Genomic DNA, 13,797 nt, shown 5'->3' on the forward strand with positions numbered 1-13,797 from the left:
GTTAATTTAAGATATAAGAACAGTTAGCAAGAAGCCTGCCATGGCCATATAGTTTGTAAGCAATATAAGTCCCTGTGTGTTTACTTGGTTGGGTCTGAGCAGCTGTGGGACTGGCAGGTGAGAGAGATTTGTCCTGACCGTGGGCCAGGCAGGACCAGGAAAACTCTAGCTACATACATTATTGAATTTAGACAACTGTTCAATAAAAACCCCAAAGTCCTCTGATCTACAGATATGCAATATGGATGACTCTTGAGAAAGTTTCATAAGGCATCTATTTCTGAGATGAGATCAAAGGAATGTTTCTGCATCTTGCATCTTGATCTTTATCTTTGCCTGTCATTCTTCAGGATAGAGCTAGAGCATGCTTTCATTCTCTGTCAGAGCTGTCAATACAGCACTTAGACATTTTGCTGCATGACCCTTAGGATCCCTTTGAGTGCAAACAAAATCCAGAAAATGCTAGCAATTTCTTGGGGGTTTTATATAATGATACCGTAGTCTCACTCCTAATGTCTAGAAATACTCTGTGCAAGCCCGTGTGCCTCAAAGATGTTGGCAGTACCTTATGTCCTTGGGTAGCATATTCAATTTATCATCCTTTTATTCACTCTGTAAAACTTACCAACTCTTATGAATATTATCATCTGTAGACAAGACAAAATAAGTAATTAAGTGAATACAATATACATTATAATGCTGGCTAAAAAGTATACTGAAGAAACCAAAACAGGAGAAAGATGAGGAAGAGGCAGAGTTATAGTTTTAAACAATGATCATAGAAGAGCTATTAAGTAGGTGACATTTATATAATTCTCTAAGGACATGAGAGAATGAGCATTAATCCCATCTCAGGAAGTTTGTCTCAGGCATAGGCATTAAAAGTGCATATAAATTGTGTGCTTGAGGACCAGCAAAAGCTAAAAAAGCAGGATCAGAAGGCATGAGGGGAGGTAGTAGGAGATGCAAACTGATCACTCCTAGGGCCATTGCAAAGACTGTGCTGAGACACCATTTGAGATGAGTGGTCCACAGAGGAGTAACATAACAAGCTAGACCACAATTCTGTTGAGAATAAGCGGTAAGGTGAGAGTTGAAATGAAGAGGCCATATAATGAGCTATTTCTGTAATTGAGCCATTTCTGTAAGGCCACGGCAGACTGTCGAGTAGAAGCTGTGGATAGTCAGTAAGAATCATTAAAACACACAAAGACACTGTTTCTCTCTGGGTATTTTGGTTCCTCCTATAACTAGCACTTTTGCTTCCTCATCTGACTTTTCTAGGGAAAGCACTTCTTCTTGTATGTGAATGCCTATGACATCAATAAAAGACATTTAACCCTCATTTCCGAGAAGAATATGTATTGCTGTAAGAAACCTCCAGTTACTCACAAAATATAAATAATATTTTGACTTGGCAAGCATTTGTGCAATAGTGGTTGTCTCAATTCTCTACTAAGGGCTATGCATCTTATATGATCAGAAGGGGGAAACACTCTCCAAAGGTCAGCCAGCCAAAGCTTTAGAAATGTCGCTCTCATTTTTACTTCTTTGTGTATGTCAGAGGAAAAGGAAAAATACTCTCATTTATTTTAAGTTTTTCAGCCCTTTGTTCTTTTTTATTAGAGACTGATAGCCCTCAAATATCATGTTCTCTCTTAACAACAATACAAGTCCAAATTTTTTAAAAATTATGTAACAAGTCCTTTACAAGATCATGAATCTGTTACTGATAAATTCTCAATAATTGCATCCTTATTTAATTTACAGATGTGACTTTTAGAGTTCCATTACAGATACTACTAATGTTTAAAAGGTGTTTACACAGTCTAGATCTGAATTTAACCGATGTAGGCTTAATTCCAAATCCTTGTATCCTGCATATTAATCATCACTTACAAGTAACTGTAAATCTCACAGGGAAAAAAGAGATTTTAAAAAAAGAAATTTTCTAAGTCATAGTTGACCAGGATCAACATAGTGCTGTTTCTTCTGATAATTCTTGGGGTGGGAAGTAAAGACCTAACAAGACATTATTCAAGGGATCTGAAAACTTTAATTTCCAATATAGATCACATTTTAATCACCCAAAATAGTTTATCACTAAAAAATGCTAACCTGAAACCTTCTTAAGTAACACACTCCTTCCCCCATAAGTAATTGTCCTCAATGATCTGCTTCAGTTCAGGAACCAGATTGCCACAACACAATCTTATGCAAAGGGGACTTCTTTTCACAATGGAGAACCTGTCTATTCCTGCTTTTCAGTGAAATTTAGAAATTTGCCAAAATGCCTTTTAGCAGCCACAGCAGGGAAACAGCAATATCTTCTAAATCTTTTACTGAATTTTCCCCCTAGGCAAAACATAAGGCATTCATTCTGTGAGAGATATAGCTAAGGACCACCAGCTTTATGGCTTCCTAGAGAATAGAACCTCAGTTTGGCATTTCATTAAAAGTTTAACTATTTGGTTTAGCGTACAGATGCAGTACAACAACGGAATCTTGCTTCTTTCTCTTCATTTACTATCATGCTGTCATTTCTTCAGCATTTAATATGTACCAGGAGTTGGGGCAATTATATTATTCATATTACATCAGGTCACTTTTAAGGGTAATCTTAGATGGCAAATGCTGTTTTTTCTGTTTTAAAGATGAGGAAGTTAAGGACCTCAAAGTTCCCCAAGCGTAGGAGCACCGGACAGACATTACCATGAAGACAAGTGGCGGGGGCTGGACTTGACTCTAGACCTTTACATCCCAAACATGCCACCTCAGCTGCTCTCTCCAAGCTTCCTAAAGATGTTGCAATGATGATGCAGGCAGGCACTGTCTGAGGAAGCATAGACATCTCTTCTGCTGTTGCAATATGAGGCCCTAAAACCTGCAGAGGTGCAAACTCCTGTTCACAAAAGCTTCATTAGTTTCAAAGAGAAGACTTATCTATGTCTTTGTTTTCAGAGCATCCACCACATTTTGTTAACAATTCCAGCAAATCCAGTAACTATTCCGTTTGGAAGTACCACAATAGCACTGTCATTTTCCATAATTGTGATAACATTTTATTTCTGTTCTCTGTACTAAGGAAGCCATTAGCTGGGTCATGATGCCACACATTTTTACTCCCAACACTTGGGAGACAGAGGTCGAGGTGGGTGGATCTCTGAGTTCAAGGCCAGTCTGGTGTATAGAGTGAATTCCAGGATAGCCAGAGCCACACAGAGAGACTTTTTCTTGAAAAACCCAAAATGAATCAACCAAACAAACGAAACTAAGGAAGCCAGGAGATTGATGTAGCAGCCACTGAGCATAGTAAGCATGGGTAGAGTGACTGAGAAGTTCAATTTTTAAACACATTTTTAAACATTTATTCACTCCCCCCCTCTCTCTCTCTCTGTGTGTGTGTGTGTGTGTGTGTGTGTGTGTGTGTGTGTGTGTGTGTGTAGATGAGAGGAAATTTGCAAGGGTTTGTTCTCTCCTATCATGTGGGATATGGGGATTGAAGTCAGGTATTAAGGCTTTGTGGCAAGCACCTTTAGCCATCTTTAGCCATCTAGGAGGTCAAATAGTTGAACTTTTAATGGTCTTTAATTTAATTGTAATTTACATTTAAGCAGCCACATGTCCCAGGAGAATACAGCACTAAAATATCCAATGTGTGCTCATGGCAGTGTGCAGTGTGATAGGAACAGCACAGAGGAAGGAGAAAGATAACTCTTGGAGAGTGAAGATGACTTTCTAAAGACTAGAAAACATGAATATTTCCAGAAGTTTCTTAGTAGAAAATCATGGAAAGGAAAAAGAAAAAGCAAAAATTATTTGTGTAGGAGCTTCCAGAGAATACGTGGCTCAATTACAGATGAAAAATCTTCCTAATAATCTACAATAACCTGTCATTGCTGTTAGGCTTTATGCTCACAAGGCGTAACAGCAGGCAAGACACTTTAACTAGACTTGATAAATGAAAGGTCATTGGGATTTTCCAAATTAAAGCAAACCGATTATCCTTTTGGTGACAAATGTATCTCCTTTTCAGGCAATGGGAAGGATTATGGGAAAGACTACAAAGTCATCTTTCACCTGCAAAGAAAACCCAGGCTAGAACTCCATATCAAAGAGGTGGATGAATTTGGGAACTATAGCTGCCCTCATTATAAAGGCACCATTGTGGTCTATAAAGTACCCAGAGAGAAGATTGTCCCCAACTTGGATCAATCCCTTCATGAAAATCTTTACCAGCTTCCAGTTTGCAAATTACCATTGAAATTGCCAAAGGTAAGTCCCTCCCCTTCCTGTGTAACAACTTTGGTCGCTTCTTTGTAATTCCCTATTACAATTAGTTCTGCAAGCAAATGGATTCAGAAGGTTAAAAAAACATAATACCAAATTTGGTAAATAAAGGGTAGGTAGGGCCAACTCTAGAGTGATAGAATGTGCATTGGGTTTCTGCTGTTGCTGATGTTAGTGTTTTCTAACTGGAGCAATGGAAGTAGATTGGTTTCTCACAGCATGTTGTTAATGACCATGGCAACAATGCCGTTCATCTTCTATAACTACGTCCGAGGAACTTCGACATTTGTGAAAACACTGAGTGCATTGCAGAGTGTATTTGAAGGACAGATCAGTCTGAACATGGGACTAACATCAAAAAACTTTACTAAGACTAATCTATGCCAGCATGTTTACAAGTTATTCATATCTAATAACCTGCCTCATGCCAGAAAGTCAGATTAAATTATTTTCCAAAAGGTCAAACACATTAAAGCATATAAACATCTTATTATTGTATAAGTAATTACTTCCTATGAATGAGTATAACTACCTTGTATTTTTAATGGGAAATAATGCTGAAAAATCATGTTATCACTGTCTTGCAAAAAGATATTTGTTACTTTTAAAGAAAGCCTTTTTCTGTTCTTACCTTTTGTGTTTTGAATCACAGAACACGTTTTCCATATACAGGTTTTGTACATTTTTTAGGTGTCATGTAGCTCAGACCACACATAAACTCACTATGCAGCTGAGGATGACCTTGAACTCCAAATCTCCTTACTTAAATTCCAAGTGCTAGGATTACAGGTGTGAACCATCATAGCCAGTCTTTGTACAGCCCTTAATTGACAAATATTAACTGTACTTCTGAAAGAGATTGCTCTCCTACGTGTTATCATAAATACAGAGTTATAGAAATAAAATGTAGTCAGAATCTGTGTTGTCAATAACGGTAGCTACTGTGAACCATGGCTATCCTCAAACATGTGACAGATGGCTAATTTCAAAGGAGACATCCTGTGCCAGATAGATCCAGCAAGGAAATATAAATGAGTCATAATTTGTTTATAATGATGAAATGGCACTTTTGTAATATTTTGGTTTGATCGGGTTGAATAACATGTTCCATAAATCAATTTTATTTTTCCTTAAGTAACTGCTGCATTGAAATACACATCTCAAATTCTATTTCTGTGGAATACTACTTTTGAAAATAAATGTAACCTAACAGAGTATGTAAAACATGTATATAAAACTGCATTGTAAGATTATAACTGATTGGATAATGGTATAAATAATGCATTAATAGTTTTTCAGAAGTTGAAAATAGCATCTCAGGAAGCTGAAAACAGTAGACCTTTTGTGGTGATTACATCATGTTTTTTTCTAAACTGTTTTTGTTCTTGGGAATTTAACCACTAGACACGAAGGGAAAACTGGCTTACAGCAAGAAAATGGAATGCATTTGATTGGGATGATAGAAATATCTTAGCAGAAATTCACATTTCAATTAAAGCCATCACCATAATTTCTAAAATACAAAAATCCCTTTAAGTGCTTTTGCATGCACCATGTCATTAAATCCTCACAGAATCTTTGGGTGCAATGCCATTGTTCTTGCGTTACCAGAAGTGGAGACGGAGCAGGTTCAGTCACGTTGTCTGGGATCCTAGAGCTAAGTGCAGAGGAAGGATTCCAACTCAGGAAATCTGTTCACCAGGTGTTCAGCAACCTCTGTGCTGTTGCCTCTTAGCAGAAAAAACTTCTATTCTTATCCCAGAAGGCAGGATAGAGTTGCAGGTATCCAGATTCTCCCTAAAAGTTGTAGGACAAGTAGAATACAGAAAGAGTGTAGACAAACTACTAGATAAAGTTAGCAAATAGCATGTCATGGACTTCAGCCAAACCAAAGCAGCCTTAGTGCAGAGAAACCTCATAACAAAGAGCAAGCACTGAGCCATATGAACCTTTTCCTTGGTGGTTTGAAGGAGGTATTGGGGTGCTGAGCCAGGAGGACATGCTGTTAAACCACCGATGGCAGAAACTGCAGTATGTTCAGAACAGTATCGCCATCTAAATGAACACTCACTTCCATTTGTGCATCTTCTGCAATGTTGATGTTTCCATGTTTATTTGTAATTTCCTTCCAATAAAGAGTCTACATATTTTAAATTTTATTTCACTTTTTAAATATTTAAAATTATATAGTATTTATATTTATATACTTAATATTTAAATTATATAGATTAATATTTAAATTGTATATATACACAGTATGTGAGTGTGTGTGTGTGTATGTGTGTGTATGTGTGTTTGTGGTATATGTCCATGTGTCTGTGAGCATATATATGCCACAGTGGAGGTCTGGGAACAATTTGCAGAAATTGGTTCTTTCCTTTGCCCACTGCACAGTCTCTCTAGCTCCTACTGTGAGTCTAATGGATAGAATAATTTTACATATTGTCTGGGATATAATGGAGTAAAGAGCATGTGCTTAGCATATGTGAGGGTCTGGGTTCAGTCACCATCAGCAATAACCAAGGAATTCACATATTTATTATGTAGAGCTTTTCAATATATACATAACATACAATGATCAAGTTGTGATAATTAGCATAGCCATCACCTCAAACTTTATTTTGGAGTACCTAGAAAGGAAGAATTTGAGTGTTCTCCTGCACTCGACTCTTTAACATTCAAGTCCCTGCCCACATGCTATTTACTGTCCTTATTCCCCCATCCCCCATCTCCTAGTCATCTTTTAACCTGTAACCCTCTTTAGGTTTATTTGCTGTATTTAGACCTAGTCTGTCCTAGCCAGGTCCTGTCCTGAATGATGAGAACAGAGTGTGACTCAGACCAGGTACTAAATATGTGTGACTACGCGTGAGAACTTTCCATACAGCCCTCCTTAACTTCTCTGAGGATCACAACTCTGGACTGGATAGGACACTCAGACTTTCTCAGATTGGTATTTTAGAGCTTAGTTATACGAGCCCTTGCCTGTCAGACTGAGGAGCTGTTCTGCATGAACACATAAAGATTTGGAGTGCAGAACACCCATGAGGGCTGCTTTCCAGGCTGCTTAATTGAGCGTGTTTCTTCCAAAGAGCTGTGTTGTACTCTGCAGCTGTGGCCTGATCAGAGAGAGAGAAAGCCAAGCTCCATAGGACTTTCTAGTAGAAAGAGTCAGGAAGAGAGAGCTTATGTACAGAAAAAGGAACTTCAATTCAAACATGTGGCATAAATGGAACTTTCAGTTATCTGTATTTCCTCTGTGGCCTGTATGATTCTTGAAATAATTAGCCAAGGTAGCTAATTTAGGAGTGTACATAGGTTTTCCCTGTGAAAGTTTGTAAGTGATCACCATAAACGTGTCATGAGCTCTTTTCCTGCTCTGACTCTGACACACACACTTCTCACCCAGTTGCCTGCTCCTGTTGACCACCTCTTCACCTCTGCCTCAGTGTGACCTCTCCCAGGAAGCTGTGGGTGTTCCTGATATGTAGAGCTACAAGATTCTTCATCTGTTGTTGCAGTTACCACATTTCATTATAATGCCCTGCTTATTGTTTCTCTACATACAAACACTTTTCAACCTTACTGTCTTTATTGCCTTCATGGGGATCTTTTAGACATTTTATTAAGTCACTACCAAGCCCTCAGAATTCCAGTGCAGATACATTGTATATCGATCTGCTTATGTATGTTATATGTGCAAATATATGTCTGTTTTAAATAGAAGTGTAAATTCTTTTTAATTCTGTTTTATATATATAAACCACTTATTATTTTTATTTTCATACTCCCCATTATTCCATGCTACCCCCTTCCTTTTCCTCCAATTGCTGTCTTCTTTTTTCCACTTAGTCCCCTAGTGGCTACACCATTAGAGAAAATGATACATGTTCCTCTAGCAGCTGTTAACAGTCATTAGCTCTTCAGGAAGGGACTAGGCCTCATGAGCATCTCCTGTATCCATGGCGGGAATCTGGAGGGCCCAATCTCGTGAAGGTTTCCATAGCTACTGCTTAGGCTTGCAAGAGCAATGTCAGATCTGGGTGGCAGCAATACATGATACTCTTCCCCATCCTCTGTCTCTTAAATTCTTTTTGAACTTTCTTCTGCAATATGCTCTGGGCCTTCAGGTTTCTCTGTATGTGTGTGTTGTGTGTGTGTGTGTGTGTGTGTGTGTGTGTGTGTGTGTGTGTGTCTGTGTCTGTGTGTGTCTGTGTCTGTGTGTGTATGTGCAAGTGTGCAAATTTTGTCTTGTTTAAGACTGAGTATTGTCACTTATTCTCAGCATTTTGAACAAATATGAGTCTCTGCATTAATTGCCAACCTCTTCAAAAATCCATATATGTGCTCCATGCTGAACGTAGAACTGGTTGTGAGTATAATATAATTATTTACTAGGAGGCAAGAAAGAACCACTGGGAAGGAAGCACTAAGACAAGGGAATAATAAATATAAAATAAATAATAAGTAGCAAAGTATGTGCTGCTCCAGCATGAAAAACTTAAATATGATTGGGGAAATGGTGGGGTTTGGAGGGCTACTAAAAGGTAAAAACACATGTAAAAGTGTGTAAATCCCTGTGACTTTGCTTTATATAATTGAAAAATAAGTTTAAAAAAAGTTTGGAATGGAGGTACCTTTCCTTTATGGGTGGCTAATTCTGTTCTAGGAAGCCACAGGCCTTTAAGCAAAATCTGTATCAGATGTGGAATTCCTCCCTATGAGTTGTTAGCCAGGAAGGACTCAGAGGCTCCAAAACAATACAGCCTGTGGCCATTGCTCTTGGTTTCCCACCAGGACATTGTGATATAACCTTATCCTGAAGATACTACATACTTTGGTTACAGGACACAGAAATCAAGATGGAACTGAGCTGGGAATTTCTCTCTCTCTCTCTCTCTCTCTCTCTCTCTCTCTCTCTCTCTCTCTCTCTCTCTCTGCTAGCTAGCATTCATAGTACTGGAAGATGCTGTTTAAGTTGCTAGGAAAGTAAACTCATCAATGGCTTCACTCAGCTATAGACCATGTTTGCTGTAATACTGCCCTGCCAGGCAAGACTCCTACTGGTTCAATAGTGCCACTGCCCCTACTATTTTGGAGAAAATCAACCAACTGCTCTGTAATTGGATGTGAAGCCCACTCTGCAGGAAGGAACACAGACCTGGTACTATAAAGCTGATCAAAAGCACAGGGCTAGAACAGACACCATCCAACTGGGGCACACACCAATGTTTCCCAACATAAGCATGTTGTGAAACTGCCTTCTAAATATTTCTGAACCTCCCTCCCTTCCTCCTTCCCCCTTATCCCCTCATCTTTCCTTCTCTCTTGCCTCCCTCTCTTCTTTTGGTCACATTCAGGAGAAGACATGTCTCTTTGAGGGCTTTGTTTCTCTAGCTGGTCAGGCATGATTAACAGGACAGACTGACAGGTTTTTCTACTCAACTCTACAATGCATCTGATAGGTCACACAAGTTCAGAGAATGTTTATGAATGACTAGATCAATGAGGTCATTTCTACTAGTCTTAAAATTATCCAACCTTGAAAGTTATCATCTTGAAACTACATCATCGTATTAAATATAGAATGTCTTAAATATCTGCTGCTTTTCGTAGGCTAATTGACTATCAATATGCCATCTGTACTTTCCTTTCCTCCAGATGGGTTTGTACAGGGCTTTCCAGATTCACACTCTTGGCCATAACTTTTATACAAAGCCCCTGCAAATCAAGTTCCCCGGGGCTGAGAAAGAATCTGCGGTTGAGGAAGCTTTTCTCCTCTTTTATAACTAATGCAAACCTAAACAGGAATTGAAACCATGACCTTTGCTTTGTGAGAACAGACTACTTCCTCAAAATCTGGAATACGAAAAAAAAAAAAAAAAAAAAAAAAACTCCAACTCAGCTAAGCAGCATTAACATGTGTTACTTTTCAGTAAATAGAAGTGCCCACAGTAGGCAAACAGAAAATACTTTTAACAGAATAAATGCTGTGGCTTAATTTCCACAAATAGCAGAAGCTATAATGTTAAACACCACTTAGAGCAAGCAGGTTGAATACCTTTTCCCCTTAAATGATTCTAGTTTAAACTATACTAACATTTAACAGCCACCACAAACAGCTCCACCCTAGTACCTTGGAAAGGTCTAAAGAGCTAAGTGATTGCTACAGAGTAAATACAATTTGAAGGTATTTTATACCTGTAAGTTCAAGACTTCAAGAATATTTGAAAAACAAGCATCTCAAAGACATGGTGTATCAACAGATGGTCATGATGTGTTGTGTGTGTACATAGTCACACATATTTGCACACAAGTAATCACAAGGTATAATGTTAATGTGCTGTGAGGCTCCTCGGAAAGTGGAGATCCACTGTAAATTTTATCTGTTTACTTCCTCCTTGTGAGAATACCTTACACCCTTCAACTTCCATATTTTGCTCTTTCATATATTAATTCATTCAAAAACCATGTTTTGTATGCCAAGGACCTAACGTACAATAGTGCTCCTGTATAGATAGTATAATACTCACTTTTCTTGTCACTGTGACCAAATACATTACGAGAAGCAAGTCAAGAAGATTTGTTCTGGTTCCCAGTTGGAGGGGAGGGTCCCCTGTGACAGGAAGATTTGGTGACAGGAGTGCTTCACAGGTGCAGCACTGGGCGGGGGCGGGGGGGGGGGGATGGGGGGGTGGGGGGGTGGTGGTGGTGGGGGGGGGGGTGGTGTGTCTCACACTGACGTGCTTCCGGAGTCATAGAGAAACAGATGCTGGGGTTCGACTTCCTTTCTCCTTTTTACCTTTTAATTCAGTCTGTTCCCCCCATCGCAGGGGATTTTGCAGCCCACATTCAGAGTGAGTCTTCCCTTCTCGGTCTACCTTCAACGTACACACTCTCCCAGACACCAGAGGTGTGTCTCCCAGGCAATCCCAGATTCCCCTGAGATGACAATGAAGCATAACGACCACAGTCTAAACCTTCCCTTGCCTCTCTGTGGTCCACTTTTGTTTTGAGGACAGAGGTATCTTTAAAAACATAATTCAGATCACATGTCTACTTCAAACCCTGAGACGACTCTGGTTTCCCTCAGAGCAAGGGCTCCACTCATGTGCAGGAAATATGTATGATGATTCCCAGTGGATGCTAGAAATTATTGAAACCTAAGAGAATGGATTTTTTGTGTATACATAGCTATGACAAAGTTTAGTTATAAATTAGGCAGAGTTAGATATTAATAAGCACAACTAATAATAAATGGAACAATTGATAATTTACTATAACATAAATTCCTTAAGATTTATGGATTTTTTTATTTCTGGAAATTCCTGTTTAATACTTTCAACCATAACTGACCATATTATCACGGAGGCTGAAGGATACTGAGTTCAGAAAATACAAACCACTCATAAGGGACAGCTACTGCAGAAGTCTCTATATGACCTACAGGCCCACTGATTCTAAATCCTTGTATCCCATCCTCTTCACTTGTTCAGCTCCAACCCCACAGTTATCCTGTTCCTGCTTCTAGAGCACACCACAAAGTCTTCTGATGGAAATCTCTGTGTTAGTGACTACTCTGACAGGAATGGTCCTCCGAATGTCTACCTATATGCCAATACCTCAAACTTCATTGTTCAGTCAAATTTCACGTTCTCTCTAAAGCCTCATCTGAATCTATTTAGTAAGTGATATACTTCTATTCTCTTAATCCAACACTCTAGTGCATCTGTAACCTGCCTGAACTTTGTTTCCCTCTAAAGCATTGGAGCCTTGTGCGTTAGGTATGTTGCAGGCACAAGGACCTACACACAGAAAAAATGTAGGTAAGCTCCATGACTGCAGGAAGCTTTGTTCTGTCCCTTCATTATCTACTGGTGCAGATGTAGAACAATGTTTGGCATAGACCGCATGTTAAACAAATGCTGGTTGCATGGATGCATTAATCAATACAGCTATAGTATAGATAATAAAACATGAGAGGAGAAAATGAGAAACATCAAGGAAGGAGACAAATTAGCATCAGAGGATAAACAAAATAGGTGGCATGCATGTTAAAGTAGGACAACAGTGAGTTAACTTCTGGGCTGAGGAAGAACACACGACAAGAAGCCTCTCTACCTACATTTCTAGGAGAACATCAGATGGGGTAAGGAAAACAGAAGATGACTAGACTCTGTGATGCCTTGAAGGAATATCGTCCGGGGTAGTGTGTTATGGTGGCTACGACGTGGGATAAGGTCTGCAAAAAGGATCAGAGGTTCTTTGTGGTACTCGGTAATCAGATGCCCTTCTGATGATGGCCATGTCAGCAATATGGGTGAAAATATGTGGCCACAAAGGACAATAGTTTGCCTATAAATCATTTCTCAGTTGTGTCTTAAACAGTTCTTTTTCAGAGATGCTCAAGAACATTCTGTTGATATTACATTCGTTTGTATGCTGGCAGAAAGAAAGAACCTTTGGAAAAAAAAAATAAATGAAGAGTTTTGGGGTGGAAGGAAGTGGTTAGAATTTTTGGTGCCAGAACATGTGCTTCTGAAATCCCCCAGATGGCTGGCTCTATGACATTTGGTGACTTTCCTCAGCTTGGGCTGTGACTGCCTTGTACTTCTCCCACCTGTTGGGTGGTTTTGCTTGAATGCTGGAGGGGCTTTCATCTCCTGGCTGAAGTCCACGGGAGGCTGGAGTTCCCAGTAATACCTCAATGACATGCTTACATAAGCAACACTGACCCAAATCCTGCTGAGACAGAACTTCCTTCAAAACAAAAAACAAACAGCAACAACCACAAACAAAAAAACAAACACGAAAAAAACCCTGAGAGATAACGTGTCAGCATTTCCTCTCCCACCACCTGAAGAGCAGACCGTGTTAAAGGAAGGAAATATGTAGGTCCTACTGCATGAGTTAGTTCCTCAGTAGTGTCACTTTCTCTTGATTTGGGGCTTTCATTGCATTCTCCCAACCCTGCGAAGGATGATTCTAAAACTGCATTATTTTTTTTCCTAAGAACATGAACCGCTAAAGTATTCTTAACTAAATAAATTAGTGGATTCTGGAGTTGGAGAAATGTTTATGGTCACAGGTACCTTAGTTTTGCTTACAGTTTTCAGATGTAGTTATTTTATAAAATTGTATTAGGGTTAATATGTAAAGTATGAACAGCACATATGGGTAGCACTAAGAGCACTCAGTGAGCTATAAATAAAAATAGTTGGGAGTCAAATGTGCTGGGAGACCAGGGAAAAGTTAAAGGAGTAAGGTATGGGGATATACATATCATTAAGAAACACTGTATACATGTCTAAGTTATTCAGGATAAATAAAAATACTATTTTAAAAAATGGAATTCATTAGTCTGTTTCTAGCTTATAAGAAAATATGTTAGGAAAACATATATATATATACTTTAAACACTATCAGAAAAAACAGAGTAAATTGGTTTTCCTAGAAACATTGAACTTAAGGGAGTTTTAGAATTCCCTATACCTTAATTCCACATTT

General features: G+C 38.9%; 1 protein-coding gene across 2 annotated transcripts in view; it reads left to right on the forward strand.

Annotated features, from left to right (window-relative positions):
* The window catches only part of Dthd1 (death domain containing 1), a 63,067-nt gene that overhangs the window by 26,650 nt on the left and 22,620 nt on the right, over positions 1–13,797 (forward strand). For both annotated transcript variants that reach the window (XM_059275427.1, XM_059275429.1), the window contains one exon: positions 4,037–4,275. In XM_059275427.1, the coding sequence (XP_059131410.1) occupies positions 4,037–4,275 (239 nt within the window). The remainder of the gene's footprint in view (positions 1–4,036; positions 4,276–13,797) is intronic.

The sequence above is a fragment of the Peromyscus eremicus genome, chromosome 10 (assembly GCF_949786415.1).
Source record: "Peromyscus eremicus chromosome 10, PerEre_H2_v1, whole genome shotgun sequence".
NCBI lineage: Eukaryota > Metazoa > Chordata > Mammalia > Rodentia > Cricetidae > Peromyscus > Peromyscus eremicus.